The 15,835-nt window shown below is 44.3% G+C and overlaps 1 protein-coding gene across 2 annotated transcripts; it reads left to right on the top strand.

Moving 5' to 3' along the window:
• Positions 1-77: 77 nt before the first annotated feature.
• On the top strand, positions 78-12,419 carry LOC311101710 (actin-related protein 2/3 complex subunit 1A-A-like). Of its 2 annotated transcripts, none has more exons than XM_084142868.1 (10): positions 78-231; positions 1,075-1,221; positions 4,345-4,449; positions 4,712-4,934; positions 5,312-5,419; positions 6,159-6,365; positions 7,378-7,453; positions 7,794-7,984; positions 8,330-8,420; positions 11,928-12,419. In XM_084142868.1, the coding sequence occupies exons 2-10, from the start codon at positions 1,158-1,160 to the stop codon at positions 11,931-11,933; spliced, it is 1,071 nt and encodes a 356-aa protein (XP_083998994.1). In that variant the 5' UTR covers positions 78-231; positions 1,075-1,157; the 3' UTR covers positions 11,934-12,419. The 2 variants fall into 2 exon arrangements, with proteins under 2 accessions (XP_083998994.1, XP_083998995.1); XM_084142869.1 differs by having other exon boundaries at positions 106-231; positions 1,078-1,221.
• Positions 12,420-15,835: the final 3,416 nt, after the last annotated feature.

The following is a 15,835-nucleotide window of genomic DNA, read 5'->3' as shown; positions in this document are numbered from 1 at the left end:
TCTCTCTCTCTCTCTCTCTCTCTCTCTCTCTCTCTCTCTCTCTCTCTCTCTCTCTCTCTCTCTCTCTCTCCCCCTCTCTCTACTTCCTCTTCAGTCCTGCCCTACACTGCTTCATTCGTGTCGACTGCCCAGAGTCCGCGAATACAACCCTGCTACAACCACACACACACAGAGACTTTAAAACGTTGTTTTACATCAGCTTAACATTCCTGTCCACTGGAGGAAGGAGAGGTAGGAGGGAGAGACTGGTTTTGGTTGACATTTCCTTCTTTCTTAGTTGCATTGGGTTTCTTATGGTTTTCTATGGCGTGGTCTTTCCTGTTTGAGTGTGTGTGTGTGCATGTGTGTGCGTGTGCGTGTGTGTTTGATCTCTATGGTAATTAAGTGTGATAAGAAAGCACTCTCGGTTCAGTTCCTTGTCAGATATGGGGAATGGGAGGCATTGCAGAAAGGTCTTATAATGCCACGTATCAAGGGCATCAAGAATGTCGGAGTGACAGTATGAGAGACAAAGTTAGTGTGTAAAAACAATGGAGGCCAATAGAGTAGGAAATCAATGGAATGCAATGGAACCCGTCTAGTGTTGTTGTGTATAGGATCAATCAGAAAGTCCTTTCTGGTCCTCTGAGTGTCTCTCACCAAGTGGGGGGAAGATACAAATCTCTACCTATTCAAAATATATACTGTAGGGTTGACTGTATCTAAATCCAATGGTTTTTCCCACTATGTCAACACAGCTAGCAGGCAAGAACAACCATGTAAAGATGAAAGGTAGCCATTATGTGTGTTTACAAGGTATGTGCCAACACTGACAACGAAGGTCCGCAATTAGTTTTGAGTCGTTGCTCAACTCAACGAAAGTCGATGCTCAACTTAACATTGACCTAAACGTGCATGGTTGTAGCAAGATACAACTCAAAACAATTCAGACATTCAACCAGTGTCTGAAATACACAGGGGCTTGAGTTGCTTGGGCGCAAATTTGCCCCCTAGAGTATAGCCTAGGCCTACAATCTAACTTTATCTAACCCAATCTTTCTCAATTTTAACCCTCCCTTCCTGGTTTTACTACAGTAGAGTTCCAACCAATCCCTGACAAGAAGAAGACATTCCAATCCCAGCCACATTCCAGAACCTTGTGGAACAATTGTTGAGACATGTCTCTGTACAGCTTTGGGCTGGAGCCTCTCTCCTGCCATGCCTGGAATAAGGACAGGACGCGTAAGTAGACCTGCAGCAATACTTAAACCAGTCCGCCCGCATTTCCACACACACACACACACACACACACACACACACACACACACACACACACACACACACACACACACGCACACACACACACACACACACACCTCTCTTTCTCCCAGTCAATACCTCCATTAGCTGGCCTGCTGTCTCCTCGGATGCGTCCCTAAATTCCCTATTTAGTGCACTACTTTTGACCTGGGCCCATAGGGCTCTAGTCGTATGCAGTGCACTATGTGGGGAATAGGGTGCCAGTTGAGACGCTTTAACCCTTGTGTTGCTTGCTGTCTGCCAGATGCACTTCCTCTTCCTCCTCTAATTGCTGTCCATTAAAGTGGTCTGTAGATCTGGGGAATGTGATTATCAACAGAGGATATGTAACGGAGACGTAAGGAGCTCCATACTGTAGTACTCTATATTCTCTTGACTAGGGCCCAAAGTTCCATACTGTAGTGTGGCCCGAATGGTACCCTATATTCAAGGGCCCAAAGTGCACTATGTAGGGAATAGGGCACCAGTTGGGACACAGACACACTGTGTGCATTAGACTTCTTTACTAGTCTAACTGTACCCCTTAAGTATTCTCTTAAATGACAAAGACGTAACATGAACACTGAGTGGCACAGTGGTCTAAGGCACTGCATCGCAGTGCTAACTGTGCCACTAGAGATCCTGGTTCGAATCCAGGCTCTGTCGCAGCCGGCCGTGACCGGGAGACTCATGGGCGGCGCACAATTGGTCCAGGGTAGGGGAGGGAATGGCCGGCAGGGATGTAGCTCAGTTGATAGAGCATGGCGTTTGCAACGCCAGGGTTGTAGGTTTGTTTCCCACCGGGGGCCAGTATAAAAAAAAAAAAATGTATTCACTAACTGTAAGTCGCTCTGGATAAGAGCGTTTGCTAAATGACTAAAATGTAAAATATGTGATTTATCTACAGTATCCTACATTTTGACAAGTTATCTCTGATGTGGAGAGAGATTGTAGGCAACATTTGATTTATCTACAGTATCCTACATTTTTACAAGTTATCTCTGATGTGGAGAGAGATTGTAGGCAACATTGTGATTTATCTACAGTATCCTACATTTTTACAAGTTATCTCTGATGTGGAGAGAGATTGTAGGCAACATTGTGATTTACCTACAGTATCCTACATTTTTACAAGTTATCTCTGATGTGGAGAGAGATTGTAGGCAACCTGATTTATCTACAGTATCCTACATTTTTACAAGTTATCTCTGATGTGGAGAGAGATTGTAGGCAACATTGTGATTTACCTACAGTATCCTACATTTTTACAAGTTATCTCTGATGTGGAGAGAGATTGTAGGCAACATTGTGATTTATCTACAGTATCCTACATTTTTACAAGTTATCTCTGATGTGGAGAGAGATTGTAGGCAACATTGTGATTTATCTACAGTATCCTACATTTTTTACAAGTTATCTCTGATGTGGAGAGAGATTGTAGGCAATGTGCTAATCTGGTCCGCAGCCGGCTCTCCCTCTATCCAACGTCTATATGCAGTAGCAATTGAGCCTGGGGACAAGGTTAACAAAATGATATTGCTACACAGCAAATTAAAAATTAACTCTATGAGCGTAAAAGAACCCCAGTGTTGACTGTGAGAGTGTGATTGTGTCAGTTTTACCAGAGATCTGTATATAATGACTAGAGGCTCATGTCACCATCCCTAACAATGGGAGCCATTGTCCCAAAGGCGGGAAGGCAGGCAGTCTGCTTATCAGTCTGCTCACTAAGCCCATAGAAACACATTGAATAACGCTCTATACCCGCGTGGGCAGATTTTGGCCGAGAGTGAAACCTCTCGGTTCGCCTCTTCCGCTCTGGTTTTACTCTGTGGAGAGTACAACGTTCCCATCAAAACCACGCCCATCATTATCATATTTCCCAGCATGCTCTACTGCAGGTAGACGTTTAAGGATTGTTTTTTTATATCTTTGTTTTTGCTTGTACATTGATTGATTGATTGATTGATTGATTGATTAATATTATGCTACTCAAAGACAAATAACATACATTTTTCTAAACTAATCCAATCAGTTAATTAGATTTTTTGCACCCGTTACTGAAATGGTTGTTCCAGTTTAAATGGTTTACGAACTCTCCTCACAATGTTCTTAACCCTGGCAGTCATTCTGTCTAGATTCCAAAAGGAATTACGCATCACTTTGCAAACCAGCATAATGTGACTTGCAGGTAGGGTTGCCATAAATCCCAGATTTTTCAGAAATCCCGGTTGGAAGATTCCTGGAAATGGAAGGGAATAATCAGAACATCCCAAATCCTTTAACCAGGATATCTGGGAATTTAGGGAATGTTACTACCCTACTTGAAGGCCTGATGTGGCCTGTAAACCATGAGTTTCAGGCCACTTTATTAGGGTAAAAGTAGGCTTAATTGGTGTAATTGTTAAAAAATACTATGAGGTGTTATTGCATAAAATCATTGGCGTAAACTATATACACTTCCCGGTGTTAAACATGAGGTGTTCTTGCATAACATTAAAAGTGTTAATTTCCTTAACACTGACCAAGTGTAACATCATCAGCATTAAACACAGTGATTTAAAAACTGAAAAGTGTGGACACTTATACACGCAGGCCCAGTGTTGAATTGAACACTGTCAGTGTTGATTCACCACTGGACACTTTGCTGTGTATACATATACAATATACTGTATGTTTCTGTACACTGCTGCACATGTTGTATATGATACATCAACGCATTATAGACATCTCTACTCCCCATAATATGCAATGTTGTGTGTGTGCTTGCGTGTGTGTGTCACTGTCAATCGGCATATTTCTATCCATTACACATTAGTTACATGTTAATCAAGATATTGTAGTGACGTAAAGTTGTCTCTCCTCTCACCAGATATTGCTGTGTATTAGTTGTTGTTAATCAAGATATTGTAGTGACGTAAAGATATCTCTCCTCTCACCAGATATTGCTGTGTATTAGTTGTTAATCAATATATTGTAGTGACGTAAAGATGTCTCTCTCCAGAGATTGCTGTGCATTAGTTGTTAATCAAGATATTGTAGTGACATAAAGATGTCTCTCTCCAGAGATTGCTGTCAGCCCCAACAACAGTGTGGTGATCATCTATGAGAAGAAGGGGAACGAGTGGGCCAAGATCCACGAGCTGACTGAGCACAGTGGACGGATCACAGGTACCCACATACAATATGTCCCAAATGGCGCACTATTCCATATAGTGTACTACTGTAGACCAGGGCCCATAGGCCATTTGGGACTCAGCCATAGACAGCCAGGAAGTGAAACATCATTGGTTAGTCAGTAACTCCACTGAACAAACAGACACACACACACACACACACAGGGTGCTAGCCTGAACATGTTGCTTCACAAGGCATTATGGGATTCCAACCGCATCATTCTCTTCATTGACTCCTTTTCCTGAAAACCTTCCAGGCATCGACTGGGCTCCGGAGTCGAACCGCATCGTGACGTGTGCATCGGACCGTAATGCGTACGTGTGGACCCTGAAGGACAAGGTGTGGAAGCCTACTCTGGTGTTGGTGAGGATCAACCGGGCTGCTACCTGTGTCAAGTGGTCCCCCCTGGAGAATAAGTTTGCCCTGGGCAGCGGAGCTCGCCTCATCTCTGTCTGCTACTTCGAGAAGGAGAACGACTGGTGAGAGACACAGAACACATTTGGTCGGTCGGTCGGTCGGTCTCTCTCTCTCTCTCTCACTCACTCACTCACTCACTCACTCACTCACTCACTCACTCACTCACTCACTCACTCACTCACACACTCACACACTCACACATGTACTCTCACTGTACCCTCTTACTAATACTGTTATTGTGACTGTGACTACAGTAGTACACTATAGGCCGGAAGTGAGTCACCATTTGAGATGTTCCCAGAGAGAATCTACTGTAACCTTTGCCCTCTGACCCTGTAGTGGCTCAGTAGTGTCTTGAGATTTGCCCAGTATGAATCTATTGCAACCTTTGACCTTTGAGACCTCTGTGACCTCTGCCCCCCCCCCCCCCCCCCTGCAGGTGGCTCAGTAAGCACATAAAGAAGAGCATCCGGTCCACGGTGATGTGTCTGGACTGGCACCCCAACAACATACTGCTGGCTGCAGGGTCCTCTGACTTCCACTGCAGGTCAGAACCAACAGATTTCAACTGTCTCTAATGCTGTTGATGCTACTGTTTTGACGATTGTTATTTATTCAACCTTCAGCAAGGTAATCATTGGGGACAGATGATTTATTTTCTAATGCTTGGTCAAGGAGCTGTTATAAAAAAAATATGACAATATAATTACATCAGTACAGCACTTCTGCTTGATAACCCCGCACCACCTTTGAATTTAATCTGATGTCATTTTCGCAAACACTTTTGCCATAGATTTGTGTTTTCTCACAACAAGTTTCTTTACCATGCACTCTTGGAAAAAAAGGTGCTATCTAGAACCTAAAAGGGTTATTTGGCTGTCCCCACAAGAGAACCCTTTGGAGAACCCTTTTAGGTTCCAGGTAGAACCCCTTTAGGTTCCATGTAGAACCTTTTTCACAGAAAATTCTACATGGAACCCAAAAGGGTTCTAGCTGGAACCAAAAAGGTTTCTACCTGGAACCAAAAAGGGTTCTTCTATAGGGACAGCTGAAGAACCCTTTTCGAACCCTTTTTTTCTAAGTCTGAGTTGTAATATGGTGGTTTAATTGTTTATACTAATGTATATACAGTCTGTTTATACTATAACAGTATTTAAAAATACTCTCTCACACGTTCTAGCTCTCTCTTTGTGATACAGAATAAGCAGGTATTAAAGTAACGTTGTCCGAGCCAGATCGGCCCATAGTGATACAAACATCACAATTCCCAAATTCTCTTCATGCAGGATCTTCTCTGCCTACATCAAGGAAATCGAGGACAAGCCAGGCCCGACAGCGTGGGGGGCGAAGATGCCGTTTGGGGAGATGCTGCTGGAGACCAGGGACTGTGGAGGTTGGGTGCACAGTGTCTCCTTCTCCCCCAGCGGAGACCACCTGGCCTGGGTCGCTCACAACAGCAGCATCAGCGTGGCCGACGCCACCCAGGGGAAAGAGTGAGTGAAAGAGTGAAGGATTAAAGAGGTGAAAGAGTGAAGGGGTGAAAGAGAGAAGGAGTGAAGTGGTGAAATAGTGAAGGGATGAAAGAGTGAAGGGTTGAAAGAGTGGAGGGATGAAACAGTGAAGGGGTGAAAGAGTGAAGGAGTGAAGGGGAGAAAGGGCAAAAGAGTGAAGGGATGAAAGGGTGAATGATTGAAGAGGTGAAATAGGTGAAGAGGTGAAATAGTGAAAGATTTAAGGGGTAAAAGAGCAAAAGAGTGAAAAGGGGAAAGAGTGAACGGGTGAACGGGTGAAAGAACCAAATAATGAACACGTGAAAAAATTAAGGGGTGAAAGAGTGAAGAGGTGAAAGAGTGAAGAGGTGAAAGAGTGAAGGGATGAAAGAGTGAAGGGATAAAAGAGTGAAGAGGTGAAAGAGTGAAGGGATGAAAGAGTGAAGGGATAAAAGAGTGAAGAGGTGAAAGAGTGAAGGGGTGAAAGAGTGAAGGGATGAAAGAGTGAAGGGATGAAAGAGTGAAGTGGTGAAAGAGTGAAGGGGTGAAAGAGTGAAGTGTGAAAGGGTCAAAGAGTGAAGGAGTGAAGGGATGAAAGAGAAAAGGGATGAAAGAGTGAAGGAGTGAAAGAGGGAAGCGTGAAAGTGTGAAGGAATGAACGAGTGAAGGGATGAAAGAGTGAAGGGTGAAAGAGCGAAAGGGGAAAGAGTGAAGGGGTGAAAGAGTGAACGTGAAAGGGACAAATTATAAGGCAGATGCCACCCCAGGGGAAAGAATGAGTAGCTATTACTGACAGACTACTGGTGTCCTCTTGCCTCACTTCCTGAAAATGTCAAAGCGAAACCATTAGAGCCTTGGAGGAGATCCTTGAAAAGGAACATTGTGTCCTTCTGATGTTCTGAGAAAGAGGCTAGGAGAAGGGATGTGAGGAAAAACACTTTAGAAATTCACCCAAAGAGAGGAACATGTCATTGACCCCTTGACTCTTGACCTCTGTCCTTGTGTTGATTGACAGGGTGACTCAGCTGACAATGGACCGCCTACCTCTAGTGAGCGTGCTCTATGTGAGCCCCACAGAGATGGTTGCTGCGGTAAGAAAACACACCTCTCTCACTCTCTCTCTCTCTTCATTTTTGACTGACCAGAACCATGACAAGGTTACTCAACACATGAGCCTATTTCACCGAACGACTTCCACCTCTGGGAGTTCATTGAAGAAATACACTCGGCCAGTCCCAAATGGCACCCTATTCCCCTATATATATAGGCTATACGGGATCCCTTGTGTCACGGTATCGTACAGCTTCCTCCTATGGTCCCTGGTCAAAAGCAGTGCATTATAAAAGGCAATAGTGTGCCATTTGACCCTCGGCCATAAGGCGATATCATACACACCCTGCATCCCTAACGTCTAAACCCTCTATGTTCCAGGGCCATGACTGCTGTCCGTTTCAGTTCTCCTATAAGGGCCCAGGCAGTCTGAAGTTTGTTAAGAAGCTGGACATCCCCAAGCAGACGTCTAGGGGCAGCATGTCCGCCATGCAACACTTCCGCAATCTGGATAAGAAGGCTACTGACGATGAGAGCAATGAACTGGGCTGCTTGCACCAGAACAGTATCACGTGAGGAGAGAGGGAGTGTGTTGTGTTATGTGTTGTGTGTGTGTTTGTTGTGTGCTGTGTGTGTGTTTGTTGTGTGTTATGTGTGTGTGTGTTTGTTGTGTGTGTGTTTGTTGTGTGCTGTGTGTGTGTTTGTTGTGTGTGTGTTTGTTGTGTGTTGTGTGTGTGTGTTATTTGTGTGTGTGTGTGTCATGTGTGTGTGTGTGTTTGTTGTGTATTGTGTGTGTGTTTGTTGTGTGTTGTGTGTGTGTGTGTGCTTGTTATGTGTGTTGTGTGTGTGATGTGTGTGTGCGTAAGAACTTGTTGAGTATAGTGAATCTCTCTGCTCCTGTGTCTCCCTCCCTCCAGTCAGCTGTGCATTGTGTCAGGAAAGAAGACCCACGTGGACAAGTACAGCAGCGTGGGTCTGGACGGAGCCATGGTCCTCTGGGACTTCAAGGTACTGCTTATAGACACTACATAAACAAAAAAAACAGGCTATTTACACGAGCACACTACAGAATACACGACCACACTGCTACGCCATCTTGGATCCATGTCATGACATGACATGACATTACATTCAGAGACTCAGGAGCCAATAGACATGCAGCACTCTACTCAGAGATCAATTCAAAGGCACAGGGTGCGTCTGAAATGGCATCCTAATCCTAGCTACATGGTCTGTAACCTGACTCATTATGACTAGGGGTTTTAGTCCTAGCTACATGGTCTGTAACCTGACTCATTATGACTAGGGGTTTTAGTCCTAGCTACATGGTCTGTAACCTGACTCATTATGACTAGGGGTTTTAGTCCTAGCTACATGGTCTGTAACCTGACTCATTACGACTAGGGGTTTTAGTCCTAGCTACATGGTCTGTAACCTGACTCATTATGACTAGGGGTTTTAGTCCTAGCTACATGGTCTGTAACCTGACTCATTATGACTAGGGGTTTTAGTCCTAGCTACATGGTCTGTAACCTGACTCATTATGACTAGGGGTTTTAGTCCTAGCTACATGGTCTGTAACCTGACTCATTATGACTAGGGGTTTTAGTCCTAGCTACATGGTCTGTAACCTGACTCATTATGACTAGGGGTCTTAGTCCTAGCTACATGGTCTGTAACCTGACTCATTATGACTAGGGGTTTTAGTCCTAGCTACATGGTCTGTAACCTGACTCATTATGACTAGGGGTCTTAGTCCTAGCTACATGGTCTGTAACCTGCCTCATTATGACTAGGGGTTTTAGTCCTAGCTACATGGTCTGTAACCTGATTCATTATGACTAGGGGTTTTAGTCCTAGCTACATGGTCTGTAACCTGACTCATTATGACTAGGGGTTTTAGTCCTAGCTACATGGTCTGTAACCTGACTCATTATGACTAGGGGTTTTAGTAATAGCTACATGGTCTGTAACCTGACTCATTATGACTAGGGGTTTTAGTCCTAGCTACATGGTCTGTAACCTGACTCATTATGACTAGGGGTCTTAGTCCTAGCTACATGGTCTGTAACCTGACTCATTATGACTAGGGGTCTTAGTCCTAGCTACATGGTCTGTAACCTGACTCATTATGACTAGGGGTTTTAGTCCTAGCTACATGGTCTGTAACCTGACTCATTATGACTAGGGGTTTTAGTCCTAGCTACATGGTCTGTAACCTGACTCATTATGACTAGGGGTCTTAGGCCTAGCTACATGGTCTGTAACCTGACTCATTATGACTAGGGGTTTTAGTCCTAGCTACATGGTCTGTAACCTGACTCATTATGACTAGGGGTTTTAGTCCTAGCTACATGGTCTGTAACCTGACTCATTATGACTAGGGGTTTTAGTCCTAGCTACATGGTCTGTAACCTGACTCATTATGACTAGGGGTCTTAGTCCTAGCTACATGGTCTGTAACCTGCCTCATTATGACTAGGGGTCTTAGTCCTAGCTACATGGTCTGTAACCTGACTCATTATGACTAGGGGTCTTAGTCCTAGTTACATGGTCTGTAACCTGACTCATTATGACTAGGGGTCTTAGTCCTAGCTACATGGTCTGTAACCTGACTCATTATGTCTAGGGGTCTTAGTCCTAGTTACATGGTCTGTAACCTGATTCATTATGACTAGGGGTTTTAGTCCTAGCTACATGGTCTGTAACCTGACTCATTATGACTAGGGGTCTTAGTCCTAGTTACATGGTCTGTAACCTGACTCATTATGACTAGGGGTCTTAGTCCTAGCTACATGGTCTGTAACCTGACTCATTATGTCTAGGGGTCTTAGTCCTAGTTACATGGTCTGTAACCTGATTCATTATGACTAGGGGTTTTAGTCCTAGCTACATGGTCTGTAACCTGACTCATTATGACTAGGGGTTTTAGTCCTAGCTACATGGTCTGTAACCTGATTCATTATGACTAGGGGTTTTAGTCCTAGCTACATGGTCTGTAACCTGACTCATTATGACTAGGGGTCTTAGTCCTAGCTACATGGTCTGTAACCTGCCTCATTATGACTAGGGGTCTTAGGCCTAGCTACATGGTCTGTAACCTGACTCATTATGACTAGGGGTCTTAGTCCTAGCTACATGGTCTGTAACCTGATTCATTATGACTAGGGGATTTAGTCCTAGCTACATGGTCTGTAACCTGACTCATTATGACTAGGGGTCTTAGACCTAGCTACATGGTCTGTAACCTGCCTCATTATGACTAGGGGTCTTAGGCCTAGCTACATGGTCTGTAACCTGACTCATTATGACTAGGGGTTTTAGTCCTAGCTACATGGTCTGTAACCTGACTCATTATGACTAGGGGTCTTAGTCCTAGCTACATGGTCTGTAACCTGCCTCATTATGACTAGGGGTCTTAGTCCTAGCTACATGGTCTGTAACCTGACTCATTATGACTAGGGGTCTTAGACCTAGCTACATGGTCTGTAACCTGCCTCATTATGACTAGGGGTTTTAGTCCTAGCTACATGGTCTGTAACCTGACTCATTATGACTAGGGGTCTTAGTCCTAGCTACATGGTCTGTAACCTGACTCATTATGACTAGGGGTTTTAGTCCTAGCTACATGGTCTGTAACCTGACTCATTATGACTAGGGGTTTTAGTCCTAGCTACATGGTCTGTAACCTGACTCATTATGACTAGGGGTTTTAGTCCTAGCTACATGGTCTGTAACCTGACTCATTATGACTAGGGGTCTTAGTCCTAGCTACATGGTCTGTAACCTGACTCATTATGACTAGGGGTCTTAGTCCTAGCTACATGGTCTGTAACCTGACTCATTATGACTAGGGGTCTTAGTCCTAGCTACATGGTCTGTAACCTGACTCATTATGTCTAGGGGTCTTAGGCCTAGCTACATGGTCTGTAACCTGACTCATTATGTCTAGGGGTCTTAGGCCTAGCTACATGGTATGTAACCTGAGTTGATGTGTGCATAAATGTGAGAAGTCAGCGTATTCAGCCAGGTGTTGAATGTACGTACCCAGGAGACAGCAATTTACCGAGATCAGGGCCAGCTCCATCATTCCAAGCAGATTATTCATATGTTCATGGTGACAAAGTAAACATGTACAAAAAGCCCACTACAAAAAAGACACGCCCAACTAAAGAGGTTTTCTAACACAAAGACAAAAGCCGTCTGAGAGGCTTCTGGCCTCCTCTCTCTCCCGGACTGACAATCCCCTTCATTGGCTGCACCTGATGATGTGCTTATCAAGGCTTAGCTCAGCACCTCGACCCAGCTGCTGCCACCTGGGGGATGGAGTGTGGAAGTGTATCCTGGACAGTGTGTTTGTCTATGTCCCAACACTAACCTTTCCCCCGATATCATAACACCATATAGTGCACTACCTTTGACCAGAGACCTATGGGTAAAACTCAGGCTGTTATAATTTGTTTATATTACATTTATGAACCTGTTTTCCTTCCTCTTCTCTCTGTCTCCCTGCAGCACTGAGTTAATGGAGGATGCTAGATCCGTAGGCTGTGTCCTGCCATCTGTGTGGTCAGCATCACTCCAGCTGACCATGGGACTCACCACTACCAGTTGTTATTAACATCAACATCAAGCAGTTAGTCACACCAGGGTTGGGGTCAATTCTATTTAAATTCCATTCAATTCAGAAAGTAAACCTAATTCCAATTCCTCTTAAAAATGTTCCTCATTTAAAAGCATTGAAGAGAATTGGAATTTCAGTGTACTTCCTGAATTGACTGGAATTTAAATGGAATTGACCCCAACACTGAGTCACACCACTGTCAAGTTACCTATTATTTTACACAGATAGATGTGTTATCGTGTGTATTACTGAGGCATTAATTTTCAACTGGAACAGTAGACGTTTCTGAAGCTTCAAGATGTTTCGCAAATAAATCAGGTTGCTTTGTGCTGGGTTTCAATCAATGAATCAATATTGTTGAATAAATAAACATGCTTTCTACAGATTCTGGTGGACTGAGTTTTCATATTGTACCGTGGTTCCAATGTGATAAAAGGACTCATACCCAAGTGAAACGTTTGGTGTATATTTCTAATACTGTAATAAGGCACATTATTATATAAATCATATTGTCCATCCCTGGCTGAGGGCTACACTTCAACAAGTTATTGTGTCTATGGCAGTTTGGCTACAGTGAACCTACACTCCAGAACTGTTATAAATGATACACATTTAAATGCAAAGTAACATGTGTATGCAAAAGGCTGCTGCAGGTGGTTGAGGGTCGCTCAAGGAGAAATCAAGGAAGGTCAATGTTTTGCCGGCTGTTACTACTGTGAATGAATAGCTTTTCTTGTCGACCACCGCCACTGTGACCACCTTCCACTGTGACCACCTTCCACTGTGACCACCGCCCACTGTGACCACCTTCCACTGTGACCACCGCCCACTGTGACCACCTTCCACTGTGACCAGCACCACTGGCTTGAGTTCTCCGTGACATAACAACATGCGGAGTTACTTGCCACTAGAGAGGAAGAGGCGGAGCCAGAGGGTTAACTCACGTCAAAGTCTGTCCACGGGGGTAATACAGCGTTATTCAATGTGTTTCTATGGTCTTAATAAGCAGACCGATAGCTTGTCGCCTGTCTTGCCGCCTTCGGGACAACAACTCATTATATACAGTTTCTCTGCTACTACTGCATAGCTTTATGCTAGGGGCGTTATCCGACCTCCCTTTCCCTTAGAGGAGCCAATCAAAACAAACATTTTCCCCACCTGACCATAGATAATGATAGTGAAAGCGCTGAGTATGCAAATAATTTAAGAACACCTGATCTGTCCATGACATAGACTGACCAGGGGAATCCAGGCGGAACGCTATGATCCCTTATTGATGTCACCTGTTCAATCGACTTCAATCAGTGTAGATGAAGGGGAGGAGACAGGTTAAAGAAGGATTTTTAAGCCTTGAGACAATTGAGACATGGATTGTGCATGTGTGCCATTCAGAGGGTGAATGGGCAAGACAAAATATTTAAGTGCCTTTGAATGGGGTATGGTAGAAGGTGCCAGGCGCATCGGTTTGTGTCAAGAACTGCAACGCTGCTGGGTTTTTCACGCTCAACAGTTTTACGTGTGTATCAAGAATGGTCCACCACCCAAAGGACATCCAGACAACTTGACACAACTGTAGGAAGCGTTGGAGTCAACATGGGCCAGCATCCCTTTGGAACACTTTCGACACCTTGTACAGTCCATGCCCCGACGGATTGAGGCTGTTCTGATGGGCAACTCCATATACCACAAACCCCAGAGGTGCCTTATTGCTATTATAAACTGGTTACCAAAGTACTTAGAGCAGTAAAAATACATGTTTTCTCATACCCGGTCTGATATACCACGGCTTTCAGCCAATCAGCATTAAGGGCTCGAACCACCTAGTTTATAATTCCCGTTATAGCGTCTGTGAGCGCACAGGCAGCGCCATTGAGGTAATCTCCATTTTGAAGTAGTACATCGATGGCCCGGTTGCAACCCGGTTGTACTCCAACCGGGTCATCAGGAGGGATCCCGTGTAGCTCAGTTGGTAGAGCATGGCGCTTGCAACGCCATGGTTGTGGGTTCGATTCCCACGGGGGCCAGTCTGAAAAAATGTATGCACTCACTAACTATAAAAGCGTCTGCTAAATGACAATTTTTTAAAAAAAAATTTATGAATTTGGAAGTCCCACCCAGTTGACTACATTAAAATGGTGGAAGCCAAGATTGTCTATTATTTAGATATGATAGTCAAGTGACCACTCTAACAATGGAAGGAGGTGAGATCAGGTGGGACCATTCTAGCCAATGAGAGGGCAGATACACCTGCGAACAACAGGCCATAGAGATAGACAGAGGACTCATCTTTGTATCTGTGCCATTAAGATGTTAAGATGGCGTTGCAGTGGATAGCAGCCTTTTTATGGGCTCCTGACTAATTCTGCTATTTTGTGTGTTTTTCTTACACTGATCTTAACTTTTTGTTTTACATAATGTCTCCGCTTTCATTTTCTATGACCGAAAACAGCTTCAGGACATCTGAACAGTGATCACTAACCTCAATTTGGATGACAATTTCTACTTCAACGAGTCGGCAGCGCTGGACGTTCTGCTTACTCCGGACCAGGCCCTAATCCCCGGGTCTTGAAAGAAGAAGTGACGGCACAAGAGAGGCAGACGAGCCGGCATCCTGATGAGACTACGTTGGTGAGTAAATAAACCCTATGTCCTTTTGATTGGCTAACGTACAGTCACTAGAGAACAAGCTGGACGAGCGCCGTTCGAGACTATCCTATCAACGGGACCTGAACAACTGTAATATTGTATGTTTTTCTGAGTCGTGGCTGAACAAGGACATGGATAATATACATCTCGCTGGTTTTTCCATGCATCGTCAAGACCGGACGGCAGCCTCGGGTAAAACAAAGGGGGGAGGAGTCTCTTTGTTAACAACAGCTGGTGCGCGATCTCTAATGTTAAGGAAGTATTTTGCTCTTCTGAGTTAGAATACATCATGATAGGCTGCAGACCATACTATTTATTTTTTTACGCTATCTATTTACCACCACAAACCGATGCTGGCACTAAGACCGTACTCAACGAGCTGTATAGGGCCATAAGCAAACAACAAAATGCACATCCAGAGGCGGCGCTTCTCGTGGCCGGTGATTTTAATGCAGGGAAACTGAAATATGTTTTACCTCATTTCTACCAGCATTTCACCTGTGCAACTAGAGGTGACAAAACTCTAGATAACCTTTACTCCACACACAGAGACGCATGCAAAGCTCTCCCTCACCCTCCATTTGGCAGATCTGACCATAACTCTATCCTCCTGATTCTTACTTACAAACAAAAACTTAAACAGTAAGTACCAGTGATGCGTTCAATACGGAAGTGGTCGAATAAAGCAGATGCTAAGCTACAGGACTGTTTCGCTAGCACAGACTGGAATATGTTCCGGGATTCATCCGATAACATTGAGGAGTTTACCACATCAGTCACAGGCTTCATTAATAAGTACATCGACAACGTCGTCCCCACAGTGACCGTACGTACATACCCCAACCAGAAGTATTACAGGCCCATCCGCACTGAGCTAAAGGCTAGAGCTGCCGCTTTCAAGGAGCGGGACACTAATCCGGGCACTTACAGTGAGGGAAAAAAGTATTTGATACCCTGCTGATTTTGTACATTTGCCCACTGACAAAGAAATGATCAGTCTATAATTTTAATGGTAGGTTTATTTGAACAGTGAGAGACAGAATAACAACAAAAAAATCCAGAAAAAAGCATGCGTTTTTCTGGATTTTTTTGTTGTTATCCAGCCCCCAGGTGGTGAGGGTATGCAACAACACATCCGTTACGCTGATCCTCA

The sequence above is a fragment of the Coregonus lavaretus genome, assembly GCF_964263955.1.
Source record: "Coregonus lavaretus genome assembly, chromosome: 2".
In the NCBI taxonomy this organism is placed as follows: domain Eukaryota; kingdom Metazoa; phylum Chordata; class Actinopteri; order Salmoniformes; family Salmonidae; genus Coregonus; species Coregonus lavaretus.
This window is presented reverse-complemented; position numbering and strand designations above follow the sequence as displayed.

What these genes read in the sequence shown, in the direction of transcription:
- LOC311101710 (XM_084142868.1), top strand. Translation starts at nt 1,158, where the DNA reads ATGTCTCTGTACAGCTTTGGGCTGGAGCCTCTCTCCTGCCATGCCTGG. An exon ending in TCCTCTGACTTCCACTGCAG is followed by an intron (nt 5,420 to 6,158) that starts GTCAGAACCAAC and finishes CTCTTCATGCAG; the next exon opens with GATCTTCTCTGCCTACATCA. An exon ending in GACGCCACCCAGGGGAAAGA is followed by an intron (nt 6,366 to 7,377) that starts GTGAGTGAAAGA and finishes GTTGATTGACAG; the next exon opens with GGTGACTCAGCTGACAATGG.